At 33.9% G+C, this 25556-nt stretch overlaps 1 protein-coding gene across 1 annotated transcript in view; it reads left to right on the top strand.

Annotated features, from left to right (window-relative positions):
- LOC128998286 (beta-1,3-galactosyltransferase 1-like) overlaps window positions 1–18061 on the top strand; it is a 31965-nt gene extending 13904 nt beyond the window's left edge. Inside the window, exons 3-6 of the mRNA XM_054424358.1 lie at window positions 3133–3380; window positions 7048–7322; window positions 11870–12018; window positions 17207–18061. Coding sequence (XP_054280333.1) covers window positions 3133–3380; window positions 7048–7322; window positions 11870–12018; window positions 17207–17454 — 920 coding nt within the window. The 3' untranslated portion in view covers window positions 17455–18061. The remainder of the gene's footprint in view (window positions 1–3132; window positions 3381–7047; window positions 7323–11869; window positions 12019–17206) is intronic.
- The last annotated feature ends 7495 nt before the right edge of the window (window positions 18062–25556 follow it).

Here is a 25556-nt window from a genome sequence, read left to right as displayed (position 1 = left end):
TGATTTTAACTTAAGTGAAAGTATATTATCAATACAAGAAGCTTTATTGTTTGTTATCCTTGTGGGAGAAGTAAAGTTTGTAATAAAACCGTATGTCTCTATCAAAGAAAGAAACTCATATCTTTCCTGTTAGTCCAGTGAATAGAGGTACGTTGACTTACAAATGGTCCGGTAAGTCTAAATTTTTTATATGTTGTCTTTTTTACAATAAAACGTCAAATTTTATTTTCATTTTGCCAAATCTCTATTAGTTCAAGCAAACTAAAAAAACTGATACTAAATTTAGGTACTCTGTAAATGGAGATAACAATTATTTTCAAATAGATAATCTCTACACATGATATTTTGAAAACAGAATCTGAATTGAAAATACATAAGTCTTTCCTAATTTTATATTCTAATTTACTATTTAAAATTAAACATGAACCACCATAACCACAGTTTTCTCCGCAATAAAAATGTGCCAAATTTTAATTTTCAAAGCTAGGCCTATTTAAAATATTAATATTTCCTTTACTTAACCATTGTTTATTTAGTCAAATCATAAGAATCTCTGAGCTATCTAAAATTAGCTGTAAATCTATTTTTTTATCAAAGAGACCACATTGAATATTTAAACGCAATATTCAGTTATATTTCTTATCTACTTTGATTTTCTTACATACAGGCCATAATCTATTTAGGTCTAAATTGTTTTTTTTTTAACTTTGAAATTAGTTGCAAAATGAAGAAAAATTGTCTACATTTAAATGATTTGTATAAGCTAGTTTATCAATTTGTTATTTAAGAGAACTAGATTATCATTGACATTATAAATTGGAGCTGCATTAGTGAAGGTGTCGACACACCTTCAAGGTGTTGTCCTCAACTTCAAGTAGTGGCGTAGGGGTGTTGACCTCAACCTCAGGTAGTGGCTTAGTGTTGTTGACCTCAACCTCAAGTAGTGGCGTAGGGATGTTGACCTCAACCTCAGGTAGTGGCTTAGTGGTGTTGACCTCAATCTCAGGTAGAAGTGAGAAGTGTAGGGGTGTTCACCTCAACCTCAAGTAGTGGCGTAGGGGTGTTGACCTCAACCTCAGGTAGTGGCTTAGTGGTGTTGACCTCAATCTCAGGTAGAAGTGTAGGGGTGTTCACCTCAACGTCAGGTAGTGGCGTAGGGGTGTTGACCTCAACCTCAGGTAAGTGTAGGGGTGTTGACCTCAACCTCAGGTAGTGGGGTAGGGGTGTTGAACTCAATTCAAGGTAGTGGTGTAGGGGTGTTTAATTCAATTCCAGGTAATGGTGTAGGGGTGTCGACATAAACCTCGTTAGACCACAAGAAGTGTAGGTGTTGTGGAGTGGTGGTGTTTTCAACTGTTTCACTAGCTGAGTTCTTTTCATTGTAATCTTTGATCAAAATTTCCAGTTTCAACTGGCTTCAACTTGTTTCAACTTGGCCCGTCTCAACTCTCTTTGTGATCTTTGGTTGTAGCTCAGGATGCATACTGCAGCCCTTGTTTCCTGACGAAAATCCATAATTTTTTGACAAAATGTTCGGGCGCAATAAGATCCCTCACACAACCCATGGGGGAGCAGATAAATGTTTTTAGCCCTTTCACTTTAAAATCCCTTGTGAGTTGAGAAAAGGCATCATTGTAGTTGTCTATTTTTGGTTTCCCACCATACATCGGTTTGGTATCCAGGCTGTAAATGAAAGCACCTTGATTTAAATTCTGACAGGTGAGTTTGTCTGCAATAAAATCACAGGGACGTGGTCTACCAAACTTGTTTTTGAAAACTACAGCAACAACAGCTGTTATATTTCTGGCATGGTCAAGGTCGCTAGATATAGTGTGAGCAAAACCTACAGAAGAGTGCTGTTTGTAGCGGTCTATGACTTGGCTCATGTGTTCTTCAACCAACTTGATACCTTGATCTACAACCACTGGTTTAAAGTTAAAAGACTGCTTCGTGTGTTCATTTTGTTTCTTCCTGATTAGCAATTTTACAACCATGCCTGCAACTTTAGCTTTACTTTTCCTATTGAAGTGCATCCCATGAGTAGTGTATAAATGTTGGGGAAGTAAGTGGTTGGGAAGAATTTTTATTTGGTTTTCCTTGGCTATGTTTCTATTTCAGAGTTAATATGTGAAATTTCCAAATCTAACTGCGGCTGGTCATGTCTCATAGGCAGTGTTGCGAGAATCAAATTGGCATGGGTAGGGTTTTGGATTAGTCTATTTACATCATCCATAAGTTGCATTTCTCCAGTACTGTCAACATTATTTGTACCAGCTAGTACCAGTAGGTAGTCATCTTTATACAATTAACACCTCAAATGAGCTCCTATCACCACAATTAGTACATTCAAAACTGTAACCAGCACAGTCTTTTTTTACTTCCCCTCAACATTATCTGAGCCGGTTCCCACCTCCATGCGATGCTTTGTATTGTAACAGCCAATAATGATTAAGGGAAAAACTATGCTTCCTCATTTGGATTCCTCCACTCACTACGCTGTGGCCACTCAAGATCCAAATTCATTAAAGCCTTTCAATCAATTGCCTCAAGACTCGTAGCTGTTTTACAGCCATTTTGTCGCTCCATCTTAATCTCAGTCTTCCTAATGGTCGACCTCTCTACAGTCTTCGTATCCTTCTCTCTTATTCTCATATGACCAAGCGACCTAATTCTCCTACTTTCTATGTAGCCGTATCTGGTCCTCTGTAAAGGTTCATGTATTCTCAATTTTTCAAAATTCTTTGAACCCCATCTTTGAATATAGGCTATATATATTTTTTTTTTATGGAGAGGAAGGAAAATGCTTTTACGCACACAGGTAGGTCCTGTAGTGTGAGACTCCTGAAAGAGTGAGACTCCTTGCAAACAGCTCGTGACTTTCCTTAACCAAGTCAAAAGATTTTGTTCTGAAGCTGTAAATCTTAACCAAATAAATAAGAAAGTTATGGACAAACTTTAAAAACCTCTCAGCTTATCTCCTCAAGATGGAGGAAAGTAAGTATGAAATACATTTATTTTGAATATTAAAATATATACAACTTAAAAAAAACCAACAGTGAAATTTCTGAATTTCTGATTATTCTAGCTGTTGAAATTTCTAGAGCTAATGTTAATTTTGCTCTTGTGTTGCAGTGATGGTACAAGGATGGGAGGCAAACATCAGCAGAAATACCCGCCAATACGTGTTACCGGAGAATGTGACCACCGCCATCAACGTAAACAACTTGTGTCCCTCAGATCTGTTCCTACTAGTTATAGTTTGCTCTGCCCCTGCCAACTTTGAACAACGCAGTGCCATCCGAGACACGTGGGCATCACTTGCTGAAGATTCTGCCAGAGTTGCCTTTCTGCTTGGCGAGTCTGATAACTCCACCTTGCAGGTAATATGTCCCTACTGGATAGTAAACTAACATGAATAATGCATTTTTGTACTGTTTTGCTCGAGTTTTGGGAGCCAGATATTTCAATCAAACTGTAAGGTACCAAATTTTAAGGGAGGGGGGGGGGGTAAAAACGTGCCATGACGAAACAAACCCCAAGATTTGCCCATTTACATCCACAATACCCTTAATCTGGGTCTATATGTTAGACATAGTTCAAACTATGTGCAAAGGAACTTAGTCCTAGACTCATACACAATTAAGTATAGGCCTATTACACATTCACACGATATATTTATTCATAATAAATTCAAATCATCAAATTAAATCAAACCGACAAGATTATACTTCATTTTGACAAAATTAGGGAAGGGCCGATTCCGATTCTCAATACAGTAGACCCCCTCTTAACCGACCTCGTATTAACCGATAATCAGATTATCCGCCTTCGATCGTAAAATATTGCAGTTTGTTTTAACCGACCTTGCTTTGAGAGCAGTTCGGTTTAACCGCCGCTTTCTACTTTCTACGAACCTCAGCATTTCCGCTCCCACGCTGGGCGATGAGAACCGAACTGTTTTGCATGAAGATTTCCATGGTGAAAAGGTCATAATTCTTATAATTTTTTATTTTTATTTTAAAAACTCTTTTCAATTTTAGAGGAAAATCCCCAAAATTTAATTCCATATTGCGCTGTTTAGTAAAAATATGCATAATATAGCATGATAGAAGTTTTTAAATCCATGGAATTTCTGAAGCACAATATTTGAAAACAGGCTGAACCAGTTACTGACTCAATGCACTTACTCCAGGTCAAATGTTTATCAATATACAGCCCTAAAACTTAGAATCATCAGTTTGTTGAGATTGATCAATGATTGCAACTGATTGAGGCGTACAAAATCTTACAAATTTGGTTTTCTCTTCATTCATTTCCAAACTATTGATCTCAAACCTCTTCCCCAATTCGGTTAGGCTTTCTTCAATTTTATGTTTCAATTCATCATTGTTGTTTGTTTTAACTACTGCAGTAGTATCATCTGCATAGAGAATTAGATTATTGGAAACAGTTTTTGGACGATCATTAATATATATAAAAATAGAAGTGGCCCCAAATTCAAACCTTGAGGCACACACTTTTAAATTTTTTTATTTTGCTTTTGAATTATCCTTACAAATGACTGTTTTCTAATGGCGATTATTTGGGTAAGATTTTAAACATGATACTGAATATACAGAAAAAGGATATAATTCTAGTTTTTTAATGAGTATATCATGATTGACACAGTCAAACGCTTTGGATAAGTCACAAAACACACCCATTGTGCTATGTACCCATCCAAGGGCCACAAAACCTCCTCAACCAAGTCTGAGAGTGCTCTCATGGTGCCTATTCCCTTTCTTCTATTTAACCTTGATAAGTTCATTTTGACGATTTGACCTTTTTGTGATCTGTAATATTTAACCTTTTCAAAGTTTCTACTCAAAGTTTCTCGTTCACAGGCCTCAATAATTCAAAGTTCTCATGATGTGCATCAATCAGCCTACCTTGAAGTTTTATGACGTACTGTACAAGGGCGGTTCCAGAGAGAATGTAGATAAACAAACTTAAACTCCAACAATAATAATTTATTTTTAAAGTTTTTAATGTGAGTAGGCTATCAAATACAGATGTATTCATTAGGACATGAATAGGTAGGTAAGGTGGAGCTGGCGTTTACGCGGAAAATAGTATGGGAGTGAGAGCGCGATAGTCATCGTCGTCCTCAAGTTGTACTAGCCTGGGCCACACACATTCGCCACAGGTGCGTGGTTTCGCCAGCTCGCAGTTAAACGGGTAATGTTTTTAGGCCAGCGCGTAGTACACATCGATGACTCATCGAAATTCATGAAATGTTCATGAAATTCCACAATTATTCTTAATAAGGCAACTACCTCAAATGTTACATTTTTTTAAATCTTAAAGCTAGGGTCTAAAAATAGCTTTAAAAACGCTAATTTCAGCACATAATTTTCAAAAATTTCCCGAGGAGAACCCCCGGACCCCCCTGTCTGCCAAGGGGGTATTCCATACCCCTCAGACCCCCCGGTGACCCTCCATATAATGATGGCCCCCCCCGAAACTCAGCCCTGGAACCGCCCCTGGTACTGTACAAGTTTTAAAACTGTGACTAGGCAGTTGATGACATTAAAAAAGTAGAAATCATTTAGGAATCTACAACTGAAATTTTGATATACTATTCTGCAATTTTGGAAAACCGGTAAAAGTTTGACCGAATGTGGATTGTTAAACCATGTTTACAGACTTAAGTCAGAAAATTTGGCATCACGTTTTATGTTTCACGCTCTGTTTCGTTACGGATATCCGAACCAAACAGAATCCGACCTGATTTTTCGGATATCCGCACACCTGTTACAGGGGTCTTCATGGACCTAAGCAAGGCTTTTGATAGTGTGTCACACTCTAAGCTGGTAAATATCTTGTTTTGTCTGGGTATCAAGGGGAGAGCTTTAGATTGGATTAAATCTAAATCGTATTTAAATAACAGACAACAATATGTAGAAATAACTAATGTCACAAACAACTATAAAGTAAATTTTACTTCATCTTTAGAAATTTGAAAATATGGAGTGCCACAAGGATCAATCCTGGGACCACTGTTGTTCATATGTTATACAAAGGGTTTACCAGATAAATTAGATAATGCTGAAGTCAGTCTATGTGCTGATGACATTAGCTTACTTGTATCTGGTAATACCTATCAAAAAGTAGAGTCAATAGCAAATAACCATAACCAATTTCCATATGTTATTACTTTTTATTAAGCAATTTAAACCTTTTAGTTAATATAAATAAGACAAAGTGCATATCTTTCTCAACATATCAGAGTAATAAACAAGCTCAACACAGAATTTTGCTCTGAGAAAAATGTCTAAATTATGTCCTTTGGAAACATTAAAAATAATTAACTTTGCTTTTATTCACTCCCACATCTCCTTTGGCATAATTTTATATGGGGCAACCTCGCAAGAAAATTTGGAACAAATATTATCATTATATCTGAAGAAGCACTTCACATCATGTTAAACATTCAAGATTGGAGGACTTCAGTTAAAGAACAATTTTCAAAACTTGGTATTCTTACTGTTTTTTCCCAATATATCTTTGATTTGATCTTGTTTGTAAAGAATAACTTACCAAAATTCGAGACCTTGGGTTCATGCCAAGGTCATGGGACAGGGCACAGACATAAAATCAGTTTTTCAAATCACAACTTAAAATTCTTTGAAAAAACCCATCATATCCCTTGATTACGTTTTATAACCTTATACCTGATAATATTTTACAAATAACAGACAAAAATAGATTTTAAAAACAACTAAAAACGTTTATGTTATCCAAGCCCGTTTATTCCCTAGATGAATTTGTTGGTTGACCGTTTTGTAAGTTATAAGTTTTTGTTTTTTTATTTAGCCTTTTTAAATATGGTTAGTATTAACAATATAATTTAATTGTATAACACCATTCTGGTGCAACAAATTTGTAATCTTGAATAAAGATACTATGACTATGACCTCTATTTTATAGTATGTTCCTTTTTCTGTAGACAAAATAGCAAGGGATCATTCATTATTGAGTGAGATTGTATTAACTTTTGTGATGCAGGCTAAGGTTGTTGAAGAAAGTGGGATTTACGATGATATCATCCAAGAAGGGTTTGTGGATTCGTACAACAACTTGACCATCAAGTCAGTGATGATGCTGAAGTGGGTGCAGCAGCATTGCTCATCAGCTCGGTTCCTGATGAAGTCAGATGATGACATATACCTCAACCTCCCAGCTCTGTCGGAGGCCCTACAACCTGTTGCCAAGAGAAAAAACATCCTCATCGGTTCCTTAATTTGTAAAGCCAAGCCTATTCAGGACTCCACCAATAAATGGTAATAATTAATTACAAAACTTACTTCATGAAACATATTGTAGTGGTAGGAATTTGTTATTTATTATTTAGTTTAACCCTTTGTTCAAGGGATCAGATGGCCAGATGGCTAACTGTTGTCTTTGCCACTAGTTTACCACTGGTACTGCACATCTTAAACACACTTTGAATTCTGCAAAAGCCAATTCAACAAATTGAACACAACAATTGTACAAATCAAATTGTTTGTTCGATTGTACAAATTGAATTGTTCAATTCAGGTTTTTCTGTGGTTTGGTAGGCCTACTGACCAAACATTTTGTACACAAAATATAATTGGTTTTTGGTTGATTTTTACTGAGTGGTGGTAACTTGTTAGTTCCAAGGTGGGGGAAGAAGCTAGCATGGTAAGCTGATTGGCCAAGCAAGTGGCTAACAGACCTGATTTTCAAACTATTCCACACTATTAACGTCAAAGACAAGGCCAACCTATTTGCAAACAGTTAGAGACAGTCAGACAGTTGCAGACAACACAGTTAGAGATTTGTCATATTCTAAACTAGATGGTGTTGTATACCCTATGTCACTTTATTAAAAAAGTAAAATATCTGTGAACATAGTAGTGCCACAAATTAGTCATTAAATCAATTAAGTTGTTCATCCTTGTTTATGATTCAATGTGCCTTGTAAAGAAGCTATGCAAAGTCTTTTTGTAGGATATTCAATTTTGCTCCTTAAAGAGAGAAAGACATTTATGAGGAACTAGCTGTTGCCCACGGGCTCCACCACATTTTACTACATTAGTATTAATAAAACTTTTGATTGGTTAAGTTAAGATGAAATAAACAAAGCAGAATACAAACAAATAATAACAGCTGAGGTATATTTAACATTAGGTAAATGGAAAGTTCCCTTTGGAAATCAATTACGACCTTATAGGGCAACTTATGAAATAATGGATAATTTTGTGCAAGGTTTCTCGTCATGACGAACATTTTAAGTATATGGTTTATGGGGGTGTGACTTGTAGTTTCCTCAAAAGTTCATGGGTACTTTTGGCTTTAGATGCCTTGACCATACCTAGTACAACTTTACAAGTGCTTTAGAGCAGGACTAAAAGACAAACAAAATATAATAGGTGCTTTCATTTTGAAGTTCTAATTATAATATCAGTTTATGATTGAATTAAAACACAATAAAACAATTTTAAATATAAACCTGTGCTTGTAATTCATAGGCAAAGCTTGTAGATCCTAAAAAATGAGATTAACCAAAGTGATTTGATTATAACTGAATCATACTTACATTTATGTTGTCTTTGGAATGTGTTTAAAAATATCTGCTATTTTGGTTTCTGTGGAAAGTGATATGCTGTGTGCATGAATAAACTTATTGTGAGAGAGAGAGAAACTTGAATATGGTCTCTTCTATGTGAAAATATACTCAATAAAGTAACCAATCTTAGTAATGAAAGCCATGTTTGCAGAATATTCTTGAAACCCTTGGCCTGCAAACATAAGGTTTTTTTTAATGAACACAAAGCTGTTCCCTCCCCTAGTCACAACTGGAATGTATAATGTTCATGTTAGGAGCAAAATGTTAATGTTTACTTAACAATAAATCTGTATTTATTTTGTTTTCCTTTAAATGTAAATAAGTGTCTTTTCTACATGGGCTCTACCGATTAGCAGGATTAAGAATATGCATTAATTACTTAAATATTCATTACACTGTTGCTCAGCTTAGCGAACCTCAACACTCAAATGAAACAAGAGGATGTTCATGTAAATGATGTTCTAAAAGTTTCTCTTTTTTCACCATTTGTTGCTAAAGAGAATTTGATCCTGCCAATAATAAATATATAAAAGGCTTTTGACAGATGATCCTTGGTTTCTAAAAAAACTATATATTCTCAGATATTATGTTGTTATTGACAGATCAAATTTAAATAGTGTAAAAATATGGAGATTGGTGTTTATGTAATTTTATGTGGATACTTCATTTTATCATTCACATTGTTCAAACCCTCTTTTATTATACCTGTTATATATCTGAAAATTACAATTATTTTGTTCAATAGATCACTAATGGATATGCGATTGAACAATCCAAAGATTCCACATTATTCAAGTTACAGTACGGTATATATTATTTGCAAATTAAAACGTTATAAATTTTCTGTACATTTTTTGTAACTAAAACAAAAACTACCTATGAACTTAGTTTAGTGCTATTTCATCTTTATTTTTTTCACATCATTTTTCCAAATTTGTTTTATTACATAATCTTATATTTTTTTTCTGGTACGTGCTATAATATTACCGTATTGTCAATTTATTGATATGTGATAATATGTGTGACAAAAAACATATTCAATTATAATTTCAATTTCTGAACTACATGAAAAATATACTGATCGTAGAGATTCATAGATTCATGTCAAATTTGCTTTACTCTATTAATGAATTTATCTATTTATCTAAACCATTAAGATTTACATATGCTTTTGTTTGTTTTTCGTGGTTTGAATACTAGAAAACAGGGAACTTTTTTACTGATTTTACTGTTTTGCTTAATACATGCCGACTATCTATGTTGAAAATGTAAAAAACTCCTTGTTTTGGAGTCTTCAAACCACTAAAGCGTCAATAAGCAGGCCTAAAGCTCAATAGTGTAGCATATGGTTGGAAACCTTAAAATAATATGGTTTTAAATGGCGCAGTTTACAACATATTTTCTACCTTCTTGTGTACAGGGTGTAGAAAAATGCAATAGATTAATGTTTTTATATTTTTATCAAAGACCTTAATTTTTATCTTTGGATCAATTTTCAATGCCGAAAAAAAACCCGCAAAATCCGAGCATGGGAACCCTGAAATAGTAGGGGTTTTCAAACATACCAAAATTCAATTTTTCATAATAGACAATTACAGTAGTAGTCAGAGAAATATAGGATATGACCTTAAAATATGTTCATAAAAATGCATGTGGTTTGTCTAATGTTGGGAAAAACCGCCATTTTGAATAGTGATTTTAGGGGTTTCCCCGTATATTAATTTTTAACAACTTTTAGTATGTCACTCTGCACACCCAACACTAAAAATAAAACCATACAACGTTTCATTAAAAACTGTTTAAGGTCATATCCTATATTTCTCTGACTACTACTGTTGTCTATTATGAAAAATTGAATTTTGGTATGTTTGAAAACCCCTATTTTTCAGCGTTCCCATGCTCGGATTTAGTCGGATTTTTGTTTACATATTGTTCTGTATGTATGATTTCAAAATATGGCTTAAATTTTCTTAAAGCAATTTTTCCCACCTCAAAGTGTATTTTACCCGTACTAGATGTCGCTGTTCAGCGCGCGTAGCTGCTAGCGTTCCAAGTTGAAGACTAATAACAAATTTATCCCATCTTCAAAGCAAGATACAAACTGATGTGATGATTATTATTGTTCAAAATTTAATGCAGATTCTTTTAAGAGCCATAAAATATGTATGTTCTTATCACCTGAGTTTGTATTTGAGAAAATTTAAAGGTTTTACTAAAGATATCTTTGAAATTCGGTATTGTTTCAATTTTAAACTGTCTCATTTAAACAAAACAATATTTCAATGGTATAAAAGCTGTTATTATCTTATAGTAGACTTAAAGAGGAAGCTATTAAGACAAACCGCAGATTTTTAAGACGCTTAGTTGTCAAACTATTGATGTTTTACTCAAAGCTTACATAAATCCAATATGGCGGTAGTTTTTTGCAACATGGTGGCTTTTCACCACTTTGATTTTTCTCGATTTTTAGTATGATATTATGGACACCTTTGTTGACAAAATCCCATATATTTTATTCTTATTACCTTAAGTTTGATGTTATGCTTATTTTGACTCTAGATTGACTGGCCTAATATGGCAAATGATGGATCTGATGTTTACTTAAGTCTGCCCCACAAAAATGTACCCCTTTTACAGTAATTTAATTGCAATCAGTAAGTATAAAATACAATGGTATGATCATGTTAGTATTGGTAAATAAATACTATATTTTTGAAACTTAATCTGGATTGAAATGAATTTTAAAATCAGGATATAAGGCTTATGTGGATGGAACAAACAGAACTAATTTCTACGTTTTAAGAATTTTTGTTATGATATCAGGGTTACCTGAATGGGAAAGATAACACTCTGGCACAAGAAACACAAAACTCTTTACACTATATACAAAATTAGAATATTTCACTGTTACTGAAAGAATCTTCAAACAAGGAATACCTACAAATTATGACAGTAAAATATTGTCTTTTCTGTGTATAGTGTAAAGTTTTTGTGTTTGTTGTGCCAAAGGGGATTCTTCCCCATTCAGGTAAACCTAGAACCTCGTCGTCTATGTTACCTCCTTAAATTGTAAAATAGTTACTTTCCCACAAACCAATAACAGGATAGTTGTTATAGTCTGGTTTCTATCTTGAACTCTAAAGGCGCTTCTCTCTAATCAATAATAGAGAACATAATGTTCCTCATTATACAAGTTTTGAGGCTTATATGAATGAAAGAGTTTTGCTTTTCCAGGTACACTCCTCAGTACATCTTCAACGAGCCTTACTTCCCCAACTACTTGTCTGGCACCGGTTATGTGATGTCCCAAGATGTTGTTTCAAAACTTTACAAAGCTGCTCTCAGTACCCCCATCATACATTTGGAGGACGTCTATATCACAGGTACAGTAATATAGAAATGAATTTGTTGTTCGGTTGTTTGGTCACACAATTAATTCTTCTCAGCAAGACTGAGAAATTGTGTGTTAAAATCTCAGGATTCATAATCCAAGCACACTAGACAAACATAACAAAATCATTACTTTTCAACGTAGGCCTTGACTCACACCTGTTAATCTGCCACAGACCGAGGTATACATTTTAATCTTACACATAGACCGGCTGTCACTTGGTTAACAGTACACACAGACCACGGGCGACAACATGTAAAACAGCGATCATTTACATTGTAATGCACTACAATCGTGTTTGTAAATAATTTATTCTTGTTTTTCTGTATTTTTTATAACCTTTTGTAATGTCGCATATTTGCGACGCCCGGTCTACAGCGAAGGCTATAGTGAAAATTATCATAGTTTTCTTGAAATAGACCAAACGTCGCATATATGCGACAGTTAATTTTTTTGTGTTTTTAAGATTATTCAAGAACAGTTTATAACTGAACAAATATAAAAGCTACATAGGATAATGCAGCATACATACATACAGTGATGCAGAAAAGTAAAGACCAGTTTTTCCAACTATCATATGACTTCACCAATCATCATATCCACAGACCAAGCGACGCAGTTGTGCGTCAGACATCTCTGTAGACCACTACAGGGAATTCAGTGCCTTCAAATAGACCGTTACAAAGATATAAGCATTTGAATAACATTAGAACCCTGACGCAAATATGCGACAGCAGTCTATTTTAATGTGACTAGCCGTCGCATATATGCGATGGCAGTCAATGGGTGGAGACCGGCCGTCGCATATGTACGTCGCTTCGCTGGTCCATGTGAGTAAAAAGTTTCGTACTATTGCAGTAGCGAACGTGATAAACACAATGGAACACTTCATACTGTCAAAATAATTGTTTACTCGTTTTTAACTATGCGGGTATATCCGCTACCCGTCCGATTATGAGTAAAAAAGCAGCGGATATATCCGCAATCCGTCTTTGAAGATATAAACATGACAACGTTAGGCAATAAATAAAGAACAATATGTAAACAATAAATAAAGACAACGTAGTGTTGAGCACGAAACGTCGAGAGGGGTGCTTAGGAGAGGTGGATGGTAGGCGGTAGAGGAGGTGAGGGGGGGTGAAGAGGGGTAGGCGCGGGAGAGAGGGGGGAGTGCGGGAGAGAGCGCAGCCATGGAGAGAGCAGGAAAGTGGCGCCCTGGTACCGCGAAACATCTGGTTACTGCTCAAGCACCTGCCAGTCTGTCTGAAGAGAAGGTAACCCCTTCCCGTCCGGAACATCAAAAACCATAAGCGGATATATCCGCCACCCGTCCTTTATCGCCAAAGACTTAGGCAGATATGTCCGTCACCCGTCCGGGAATGGTTAACTCATAAGAAGATTCCTGTAGCTTTATTAGATATGAAATAATGAAATAAGCCAAAAATTAATAAGCCAGCCAAACACCAGATGGTGTTATCTCATCACAAAGAGAACCAATTTAGTGTGAGGCCTCAATACATTAAGATTCCTGAATTTCCTTCTATTTACTCTCTCAAGCTGTACTGTGCTGCTATCTATGAACCTCTTGTAGAACTAAATTCCCAACCATTGTAACACAGAACATTATACAGTAGACCCTTTCTTAATCGACCCTAACGGGGCCAAACCTAGGACGGATAAAGGCCCGTTGTCCAAGAACGCGTCTGTTGCGTCTGACGCTGAGTAATAGACGCTAATGATGGACGCTCATTGACTGCTAAGCATTGATTTCAATGGGCCCGTTGTCCAAGGGAGTGTCTCTAGCGTCTGACGCTTGAAACGCTGAGCGTCTGACGCGGGGCACTGCTCCAGGAGCAGACGGGATCGCTGATGGCCAGCGTCTATTGCATTGTTGTTTCTGTGTTCTCCCGCATACTCCATAATATACAGTATCTTAAGTAATGGCTATTGTCAAAGAAATATAGGATATGACCTAAAAAAATTGCAAGAAAATGTTTTATGGTTTTATTTTGTAGTATTGGGTCTGCTGAGTGACATACTAAAAGTTGCCAGAAATCGGTCCATTGTAAACCCCCTAAAATCATGAAAAAATGGCGACTTTTCCTAACATTGGAAAAATAATTAAAAATTATTCCACATGCATTTTGTATGCACATTTTTCGAGATATTGACTTAAGACCACCACCAGTATTTATTGGGTGGTCTTAAGTCCATGTTTCACTTTTAAACTTAAACTGGAAGGAAACTTAAACTGTTTCCTTTAAAAGTTAAAAAATCCCTCAACAGCCTCTTGTCTGCTGCATTAAAGTGGTTTTTGATAAGTATTTTAAAATATCCTTCCTCACTTCTCTTTTTGAAAACACTGTGCACACAATCAAGGTTCACTAAAGGTAGAGTTTCCTTATTTTCTATCTCTTCGATGAATAGGATCTTCAAAACTTGGCTCTTAACGCTAATAGTGAGAGCAAAATAAACTTTAACTCAGTCAGCAACCAACTGTTGAACTGAATAGACGCGTTCTTGGACAACGGGCCTCTAAGCGATCGACGCTCAGCGATCATCGCTCGGCGATCATCGCTCTGCGTCAGACGCAACAGACGCGCCTTGGACAACGCACCTTAACTCAAAATTTAGCTCTCTTTGTGAAGAAATTCTATTTTCCCACAACTCACCTGGACCACTTTTTATAGTTGGGGATTTCAATCTGCGAAATAGAGATTGGTCATGCTGCACCGAAACGACACACGATTCATCTTTTCGTTCTATTTTTAATATTTCTTCCAGTTGCAACAGTGTAATGGGGTTTTTTTATGAGCAAGGTGCTTTACTTGACCTTTTGTTTTTCTCTCTCAACAAGGTTTCTGTTGATTTGGTCCTGGACCCATTGGTACCATCTGAATCTCATTGCCCTGCATTGGACATCGAAGTAACATGTTCTGGTCTTTGCAAAAAAAATAGAGAAGTTAGCAAATACGACTTCATGAATAGTAACAAAGAAGCAATTTTTAATGACTTACAGCACAGGCAGTATCCCTTCCTATACAATCCTGATAAAATTGGAGCATCTTTTTCAGACTTTTGTACCAAATTTAGTACCCTAATCAAGTCTCATACACCAATTAAATGCATTAGAATATCTTCCTTCCCATGTTGGGAAGGAAGATAACTTCTCATGATCTAAAGAAGCTGGTAATCTTGAAGAAGAAGCTCCCGTCAGTTTAAGGCTACTTCAAACCTGCATTATTACCATGATCACATCATGTCATGATGCTCCAAGTCTTATGGTTCAATTTATGCAAATTGTAGTAGGACACGGGATTTCTAGGAACAGCAAAGGGGGGGGGGCGGTAACCCCGGCCCGCCTGCATCGCCAAGCTCCCAACAATAGCGTTGTTTTGACAAGCAGGATTAGGTAGGACGGGTCCACTCTACCTGAAGAAATGGGACTTTAATTTTGAATCTTACTATTAGGAAGATCGGCGCACGCCCAGTGGCGTCAGAAAGAAACTTTCCTTACTTTCTTGATATCCTTAGTACTTAACCTTTTAATTACAAGCTTAATTTTGCTTACTTAAGCTTCAAAAAGGACAAACAATTAATATATACTCTAAATTTGACCTGTCAATACATGTACAAATGTTAAAAGACCAATAAAATATTATGTCCTACTATGTCTTTCAGTGGAATAAATTATAGTTGTAGGCAAGAGTCAATAAAAATTCTTATTTAACCTTTAGTAATATTAATTGATGTTTTCCAAATCTATCGTAATACAGTGCAGAACTTATTGTTGAAATGAAAGAAACAAGCATCCATTTTGATACAAGACAGGATGTTTATTTACAGTTACACCCTGTAGAGTTTAACACATTGTTCCCATCGCCAAGCGGGGGAGTGGAAATGCCGAGATTCCTAGAAAGCGTCGGATAAACCAAACTGCTTTCAAAACTAGGTCGGTTAAAACAAACTGTTGTATTTTATGAGCAAGGGCGGATAATCAGATATCTGTTAATGCGAGGTCGTTAAGGTCCACTGTAATACCCAATACAAACAATTACAAAATTACCAATTAGGCCTACAAATAATGTGACGTTTCACGGGCGATGAGTTCGCTTCTAGTTCAGCCTTCATTACAGTTTTTACTATTTGGTGGAATGGGATTTAAATAATTCACACATGTATTCCTACAACCTGGGTAGGGTTCTGCTATTACCCAAATGCATTAAAAGTTTGGCAAAAACAAATTTAAATCCATCTGCACATTTGAGTACAAACTGACATGAAAAAAATATGTAAGTCGATGTATAGATTGAATAGAGTAGGATGGGGAAAATGAAGATGGATAAGGTTAAAGTTAGCATAATACATCTGACTTTGAAAATATAAAAGTCAGGGATGGACAATTTGCATGACTGTCTCCTTTTTATTCATGCAGAAAAATACATCAGGTATTTATTGTTAGGTACCCTTGTTCTCTGTTGAAACTGATGGGAATGTGAATTTTTGGTTCTATCGTTGATGGAAATCTACCATTAACTATATATACTTGATTGTCAAATTTTGCTGGTCAGATCTCAGTTTTAAGATTTACCTATCAGTCAATTTCTTATGTACAAAATTCAATGTTTACACATCAGCCACAAGTTTCCACCAAAGCTAATTTCTTTTAATGAAAAGAAAAATAAACAAGAATTGTTTGCCAAACCATTAATGTGACCATGTGATTGGCCCACTAGTCAGGTTGTAAAAGCGGTTTGTGGCTATACAACTTGTGTGATATTATTTGCCTGCTAAGCTGTGTCAGCAGTTTTCAATAGTATGACAAGCAAACAGTGTTAAAGGCAACGATCACTGATAGCCACACTATGTATGTTTTGGTATGAACAAATAAAACCCTTGAAAATTGATCCTCATTGAGAATGGAATAAGAGGAGGTATTTCCCAAGTACAGTAGTAACTCATTTCAGTGATGTAAAGAATTAATACATTGATAAAGTACCCCTGGATAATAACTTGTATGGATAGGCAATGTCTCAGTTATAATTTGAGGGGCTGTTGTTTTTGTACAATGGGATAGTATTTTCTAAAATTCTAAGTTTCATTGATTATTTGTACTTTAAACTATTTTTGTCAGCTTTTAATCAGGTGATCATAACATTTTTTTTCTTCTTATAACACAGGTGTCTGCTCTCGTGCAGCTGGTGTGAAGCCCCTCAACCACTACGGTTTCTTCTACCAAAGACGGAAACTGTCGGATTCTTGCAACCCCAAGGTGTTCACCAACCACCGTATGTCTCCTGATGATCTCCGTACGGCCTTCTCTCATGTCAGCAACTGTTCCACCCCTACATCTACCCCCTTCTTGGTCACCACTCCCACCTCCCACTACCGTGCCAAACGCCTTCCCGTCTCCACAACATGTCACTAACCACAAACTCCACATGCCACAGTCGGTCTTTATGCTCAAACATTTTCTTTTAATGTTATCTCGATATTCTCATGTAGAATTGTAGCGTACAGGGAAGAAAGTGATTTACTGTTAAATTGAAGAAAGGTTGTTTTGGGTTGTTTTAACTTACACTATAGTTTTGTTTAGATATTCTAGTTTTTTTTGCAAGTGATATTTTTTTGTCAGCTTTGAGTTTGTGTCCTCAAATAAGCCATTAGATCTGGAAAACGCATCAAAAGTGTGACACAAATCTTTCTAATAATTTGTTACTAATTAGGTATTCTTTATCTAGGGTGTGTAAACCTAACATGATAAGGTTTCATTTATTTTGACTGTAATGAGTTGTTTAATAGGGATCATGGCATAAATATCTCATGAAATAACAAATTTACTGTAGCCTATAATAACAATAATTTTTATATGGTCGAAATCGATCACCACTTACCATCTTTTTTGTATATTTACGGTCTTCTGAGTAACAGTATAAGCGTAAATATATATGTTTTAAGTTTTATAAGACATCTCTTTATTTACTTTCCGTAAATTTAATAGCACATACAATGCTGATCAAGAAGTTATTTAAATATAAATAATACTCAGTTATTCATGGGTTTACTGTCTTACTTTACAAAATTATAAATAGTAAACTATTTGAATCAATTTAATTCATAGAGTATCATACTGAATTTTTGGATTTCTTTGAATAAAAAAAAATGTTGTCAATGTAATGAAATATTCTTTAACTTCTTTCAAATATTTATAAAATCTTGACAAAGTCATTATAACAGCTAAAATCAAAGCTTAATCAATAATCACAATACATTTTATATTTAAACTAAACAGACGTACTAAAATATCTTATTTTAAAGTTACATCTGAATAATTTTATAATTAATAAACTTATACAAACTGTAAAATGGGTTATTGATCAGCCAACAGAATCTAAGGGTAAATTCAGCTTTAGGTTGATGTAAGATCAATAAAACTCTGCTGTAGGTTTTGTTCTTGAATGTAAGATTGGTCTTAAGTTAATTTGTTCAGTATTATTAGACCTCTTGTGTTCATAAACTATTTCATAACATCAGTTGTTCACAATAACTCTCTATTTTTTTCATCTTCTGGTAATCATCCTCTAAAAGCTCATACATATATCAGAAAGACGTGAATGTACTTTGGCCTTGATGTTATCATTGTGTTTTAGCCTGTTGTTCCTCTAAGGTGGAGTTAGTAGACAATCTTTCAAGTTAATAGATTTAAGGGTTTTTATCAAAGATGAATGAATATCAAGACATTGTCGTTTATCTTAATCATTGAAATTGAAATATTTCGTCATTAATAGACTTGCGCCATCCCCACATTTGGCAAGTCATTTCTGTTCAGACTATTATATCACATTTAACTTGTGATTGACTTAAATTATTTTAAATTTTATTGTTAACAATAAATATCATATTTTGAAAGAAAACTTATAACTCAAGTTGATGAATTTATTTGACACAAGATTGGTCATCAGGTGTCGATTTAGAGTGTGCCTCTTTCCGTGTATACTATTGTTTATGAAGTTTTCAAAGTAAAGTATTTGGATTATCGATGTAGAAGTTAATGATCAAAAGATAAATTATTAGAATACTTACACATTTTAGCCATCAGCTGTACTAGATTACCGTAGGTAGGTGATTAAGAGAAGGATTAGATTATGTTAGTACAAATGCTATGAACGTTACTATTTTTGTACGTCAGATGTGCCATAGGTAGAAGCTAATTAGTATTCAAACTATTACTTGAGACCTAAACTGTTTTTATCACGCTTTTCGCCTTGCTAAATGTACAGCTGAGGAAGTCCACATTTCATGTATTGAAGTTATTAATTTTAATGCATAAATGCTCAGAGTTAGTTTAAGGAAAGTGATATTTATTGTAAAGTTGTTGTTGGTTTGTAAATGGAATGTTGAGAGACTAACTTGTTTTATATTGATTACAAGAGGCCTCGGGAAAGTGAATGAATATTTTTTGACATCGCTTTGTAAATAGTTGTGTGTCGTAGATAGCTAATGGATCATCTTTGTTATTTCTGACAAATTTCGATACAGGGCTCAAATTGCATTTGCTTGTACCAACAATTTTAACCTGGTTTCCAGTTTAAAATAATAATCAAAATCCCATGATCCCATTTAAAAGGCTTCAGAATGTCAATTTGCTTACATGGAAAACTTGTATCGTAACTATTTGGTTGATCAAAAGCAAAATGAATGTAACTCATAAAACTTTCTAAAAAAAACACGTTTTTAGATCTCAGTACATAAATCAGTCAGTGGACAAAGAAGTCTATGCATTTAACTTTAAAAATTCAATCTAGCCTCAAATTTAATTTTAAAAGCTTTTGTGGCCAAAAGAATGTTTCAGAAAGTTAATTAGTAGTTGAGTATAGCAGTGAGTTTATCAGGTCTTGCGCCAGTCCACTATTTGTGTAGATGATTTTATCAGCTAGTTTGTTGCAATATTATTAAAACCATTAAAAAAAGGGTATTACTAAAAAAGGGTATTAAAAGGGGTTAGGTTGGCAAAGAGTTGGACAAGTAAAAGCAATCTCTAAACCCTCTATCAGAACTTGCAAGAATAAGTAGGTCCAGTTTAGGTGCTGTACTCGCTAAGGAATTTAATTGTTGAACCGTACGAATTTAGTTGTCTTAAGTGTAACTTTGTATACATTTGATAGTAGAGTATTTAGCCATATTTTCATTGGAATTGATTATATCATTATATCAGTTATAGAACTGCTAAATACACCATCATAACTTTTACCTAATATTCTATCATGATTGATTAGTTAAACAGTAGTCTAATTATAATGGCAGCTTAACTTTTACAGTTAATAATTAGAGAGTAATAATTTAAAGTTTTTTTTTAAGCTATTTTTACTTATGCATTATATTTTCATTTTACTATATATGCCCTTCAAAACTTGGTTTTGTATGCAAAATCATACATTTGTATATTAAGTCAAGTTCTATGCCCTTTGCGAGTATAATGCTGCTATACTTCTTGTTTGTCTAGAATTCCAATATTTTCAAAAACGTTTTTTAATACTACTTAAATCTACCTTTGTAATAGATTTGTTAGTAATATTAATAATAGTTTATACTATGGACTGTGATAATTAGATCATCTTTAATTTGACAATTATTCTTGTATGTTTCATATCAACCCTGTTATCCTTTAAGAAATGCTCTAGGAGTGTTGTTACTGGGTTGGAGATTTTGGATGAATTGAAATAACTAAAACGTCCATTGGTTTGTGACTCTTAGGTCCACTTAATAAGGAGCAGTTTCAATTTTTTGTAAACTTTTAGCTTGACAAAATAATGTATCTTCAACTCTTAACATTTTTTTAGGAAAAGAACTATTGAATCAGCTTTCTTCAACTTTTCAACTTTAACTTTGTAAATATATGATGTTAAAATGTATAACATTTTTTGGAAAATGGAGAATTTAATCATAAATATGTACTCTCAAAATGAATTTACATAAATCAATACCACTATTAACCACGAATATACTTTGAAACATTATATTATTTTTGAGATAATGTTGGCAATGGAAAATATTTCCACGATTGATTTCTAAATAATCCAAAGGATGGGTTATTTAAAAGATTTTTGAAACACCCTGTATGGATATGTGTGATTAGGCGGCTTAGTTACCGTATTTAGTTAAAGAACTTATTATTTTAGGATACTGTAGATTTGATAAGAGAATGAGAGTTGCTACTAAGTAACATTAGAATTTCCAGTTAAGTAATTTTTCAAAAAATATTCTTTGTTTGATTCAAACGCTGTCCGCAATCTAATTTTTAAAGTAAGATTTTTAAGTGCAGCGCTTTTCAATATGTTCAGGCCTATATGCTGTGTATCCAAAATTATCTCAACAAAACTGATTCAACAAATTTTTATTTGTAAAAGGTCTTTTGAGGTTAAGTTTTCCCAATTTTACCCAGTACAAAAAGCAAATGTTTAACCCGTTGGTGCCGACTTACGAGCGTTATTCGTACGGCCGCTACAGGCCCGGCAGCCGACTTACGAGTACTGCTCGTGTTACCGCTACACAGCGCCACTTGTTATTTAATTATTATTATTTTCCCCACTTTTGTTTCTTCTTACTCTTATGATGTTTATAAATATCTTGCTTCTTTTTTTGCATATTTACTCATGTATTTTTGGAATAACAAACAAGGTTGTATTGCCATGGAAACCAGATATCACCCGAAATCAGCTGCGGTAAGGTAGAACAAACATTTTTTTTTATGTTATTACTTATAAAAGTAAACAACTTGTGATTATTCTACACAGGGAATCAATTCAACTTTATAACAGTAGTGTCATTTAATCTTGGAATTTGTAAATCAAGTTTACTTTTAAAAAATTGTTTAAAAAATTTTATAATATTTCTGAGTTTTATTTTTTTATTTTACACTTTGATTATCCAATTGCCACTTTTTTTGTAGACAATTTTACTGTGAACAAAATGGCGAAAGAATTATTAATTTATTACCTAAGGTTTTCTTTCTATAACAATTAGAGTAAAATTAAATACCGACAGAGGGCACTGTGGGCAGCGCATTAATTCCTTCCCCAATGGGTTGAAGAGATATTTTTGCAGGTTTGCTTTAATTTGAACTTTCATATTTTATTTTGAATTAGAGCCCAAAAAATTGGCCTTTACCTTTAAAATTGACAGTCCACTTTTTACCGTCAGTGGTTTAAGTACAGCGAGTACAGTTTAATTGCCATTCGCTTATTGAGTCTGATGATGATTGGAATGTCCAATCGAAATCAATCGCCTCTTACCATCTTTTATATATATTTACAGTCTTGTGAGCAACAGAATATGTTAAGTGTAAATATATTATTACAAGATATCAATATTATTCCAAAGTTAAACTTTTGAGACAAATCTAGTTGCAGGTATATTTTTATTAATGTTAACAAAATAAATAAATGTTGGGATGTTCAAGTTTTCTATTGTAACCAGGCAATTTATGTATAAAAGAGATAGCCCCAATCTTGGAAACAGTGTTGCCACTTTTAGGGTAATTACACTTTTTTAGGGTAATGTAATGGTACATTTACGGCAATTTTTTGGTAAAATCACAAGTTATAAAAACAATGAAAATTAAATTAAAAACCTGGAAAAACTTCAAAATTATGTAAAGACGAAAACTACATAATCATGGCAGAACTGTGCTATGTGACTCCACCGGTTAAATCGATTGCTATAATGAATTTTCCATATTATTTGATCTCAGCAATAGTTGCGAATGATCGTTTTCGATTGTATTCAATTTTATAACACATTATTATAGATGAAATCAAAGTCATTGCTAATTAAAAATTTATCAAGAAAAAAAGGACAGTTCAAAGTATTAGGTCCTACTACAATGCTTGTACATTTTTGTTTAGGATAATGTATCTTAGGCACTTATGAAAACTATATGAATTATTTTCAGTGCTGGTGCTTAATGATTTTGATTTTGATTCAAATATATTTATTTATGACAATACAACAGCTTGGCCTCGCCAAGGTTACAAAACTTGTCGGAGGCGGTCCTATTGATACACAAAAAGCAATAAACAAAATTTGATATATTGAAAGGATTAACTGTTTAGTTAAAATACTGTTACTGCAAATTTAGTGATATTAAAAAAAAAATTCTATTCAAATTTAGGAAGCATTTTTAATTAAAACTTTATCACTTCAAAACTATTTGTTTCTCATAATAAACCCTTAGTTTGATTGGTAAAACTAAAACTAAACCTAGTTTATAGATAATTGGCAAGAAAATAAAAAAATAAACCACTATGTTGAGAGACTAGGAAGTCTCGTCAACTCTGGATACACTCTATTCAGTTAATCTCTATTTTTGGCAAACTGTTAAACAAATTATGACAAAAGAATTAGTAGCAACCTCTCATCTAAATTTAAGTTTATCACTCTTTTCATAAATACCAATTATTCATGTTTGTGATATTCAAGAACAGTACTTAATATGTTTGATTTCTTTTACATTTGAATGTAGAACATTCGATAGGAGATATCGTGTTTTTAAAAAGAAAAATTGTGAATGTAATTTCACAGTTCCTGTAGCATTAATTTACATCATTATCAACACTTTCTCAATTAACTAGCAGCTAGTCATGATCAGATCTATGAAATATTTCATTCTATGCTAATACTCATGTGAGTATCCTAGTATATTGATGAAATTGTAAGCTTATTGATTTGTAGTTAGACTTTTTAAAGATAAAAATCAATGCAGAATAAAATCAAAATTGCTAACTATCCTAGTTTTTTAAATGTATTTTCACTCTAAAACTCAATATAACGCTATGATATTGTAAGGCTCCCTGCAGAACTATATGCGAGGAGTTGTAGTCAATACGTAAGTTTTTCTTTGTAAGTTTTTGATAGGAAGAGTGGGTTTTTTTAAAGGCTTAGATGACTGTAGTATCTATTCTAAAGTTCACTCCGAGGACAGGTGATATGATAAAAAATGTTTATGAAAGACTACAGTGGTCTCTTCAATATAACAATTTGTTGGTTTTTTAAGGGTAATTGCTGACTAGCCTTCCCATGACCACACCAACACATCTTTGCCAAACTTCAATATCAAGATGGAGACCGGACGTTAAACACTTATCTGTTGTAGTGTATTTGTATCCTGATGTTGGCTGTCAGGTCTACAAAAGGGTAGTTTAACATCCATGGTAAACTTCATCAATATGAAATTACGTAGATAGGCCTTTAATAGCCATAGTTAAACTTTCAGTCAAAATATAACTCCGAAATTACGAAAGTAATCACCAAACCAAACGGAACAATTGAGATGTTCACCAGTCGCATGTTAAGTCAGTACTGGTCAGTTTGGCGGAATTACGAGGTGTCCTTTTGCAATGTGTTAATTTTTTGGTTGCAAACAGCCCGTAAGTCGGTTTCAATCCCTAATGAACGTTGTTCCACCTAAGTCTCTAGTTAAACTAGCTCTCTGTGACAGGTTAAGGCTGGTGTGCTTAACTGCCAGACCATGATTACGAGATTTAATGATGAAATACTATATCCAATTCTTCCTATCAAAAATCAATCTCTAAGCATAGCCACGCACGATTCCTTAAATGCCCAAATAGAAATATTATACTCTAAATATATTATTAAATTATAAAAATTGCAGTATCATTGGTACAAATAGAGATAGCTTTAGCATAATATATTTCATAATTTCTTTGCGAGGTTTATATTTTTTCCTTCTATGTGTTTAAGGTGAACATATTCTTTTACAAAAGCTTATTTTGTTTACAATAATATTCTGTAGTAGGCATACATGAGAGTGAAATATAATTACAAAAGACATGACATTCTGTTTATTTTGTTTAGATCCGTTATATACTTGCTTAGAATTAGTTACAAATTCCTTGTAAAATTAGTGAGCAATAAAATTGCCTTTTGAGTTTGTATTTGTTGTTATCTTACCTAGCATTTTATAACTTGGTGTACCTAATTGAACTTCTGGAATAACAGAATAGCCTATACAGGGTGATTTTTAAATGAGTTCCCCCCCCCCTACTTTTTTCTACATTTCTTAAGATATCAACTCCGCATCACGTCAGATCATTGTAGAGTAGTAAGTACTTAATTTTGACTGGATATACATTTTTGGCCGCCATCTTGGACCCGCCATATTGGATACAAAGTTTTTTTTTCAAATGTAAAGGTAGGGTTTGTGACCCATCGTTTTAAACTACTTTTTTATGCTGAATACGATGCTGCAATTCGTTTAAAAAAATCTTGACCCATTCTAAAGTTATGTGAACTTTTTATAACATTATTTTTAGCCCATTTAACATTGTGCATTTATAAACTAAGAACATAATCGCAAAATAGTGCTAGATAAAGATAAGTATACACCACATAATATACATAAATCTTTATCTAGCACTATTTTGCGATTATGTTCTTAGTTTCTAAATGCACAATGTTGAAATGGGCTAAAAATAATGTTATAAAAAGTTCTCATAACTTTAGAATGGGTAA

This window comes from Macrosteles quadrilineatus, unplaced genomic scaffold (assembly GCF_028750875.1).
Source record: "Macrosteles quadrilineatus isolate MER2022 unplaced genomic scaffold, UCM_ALF_1.0 Scaffold_7__1_contigs__length_78375512, whole genome shotgun sequence".
Lineage (NCBI taxonomy): Eukaryota > Metazoa > Arthropoda > Insecta > Hemiptera > Cicadellidae > Macrosteles > Macrosteles quadrilineatus.
This window is presented reverse-complemented; position numbering and strand designations above follow the sequence as displayed.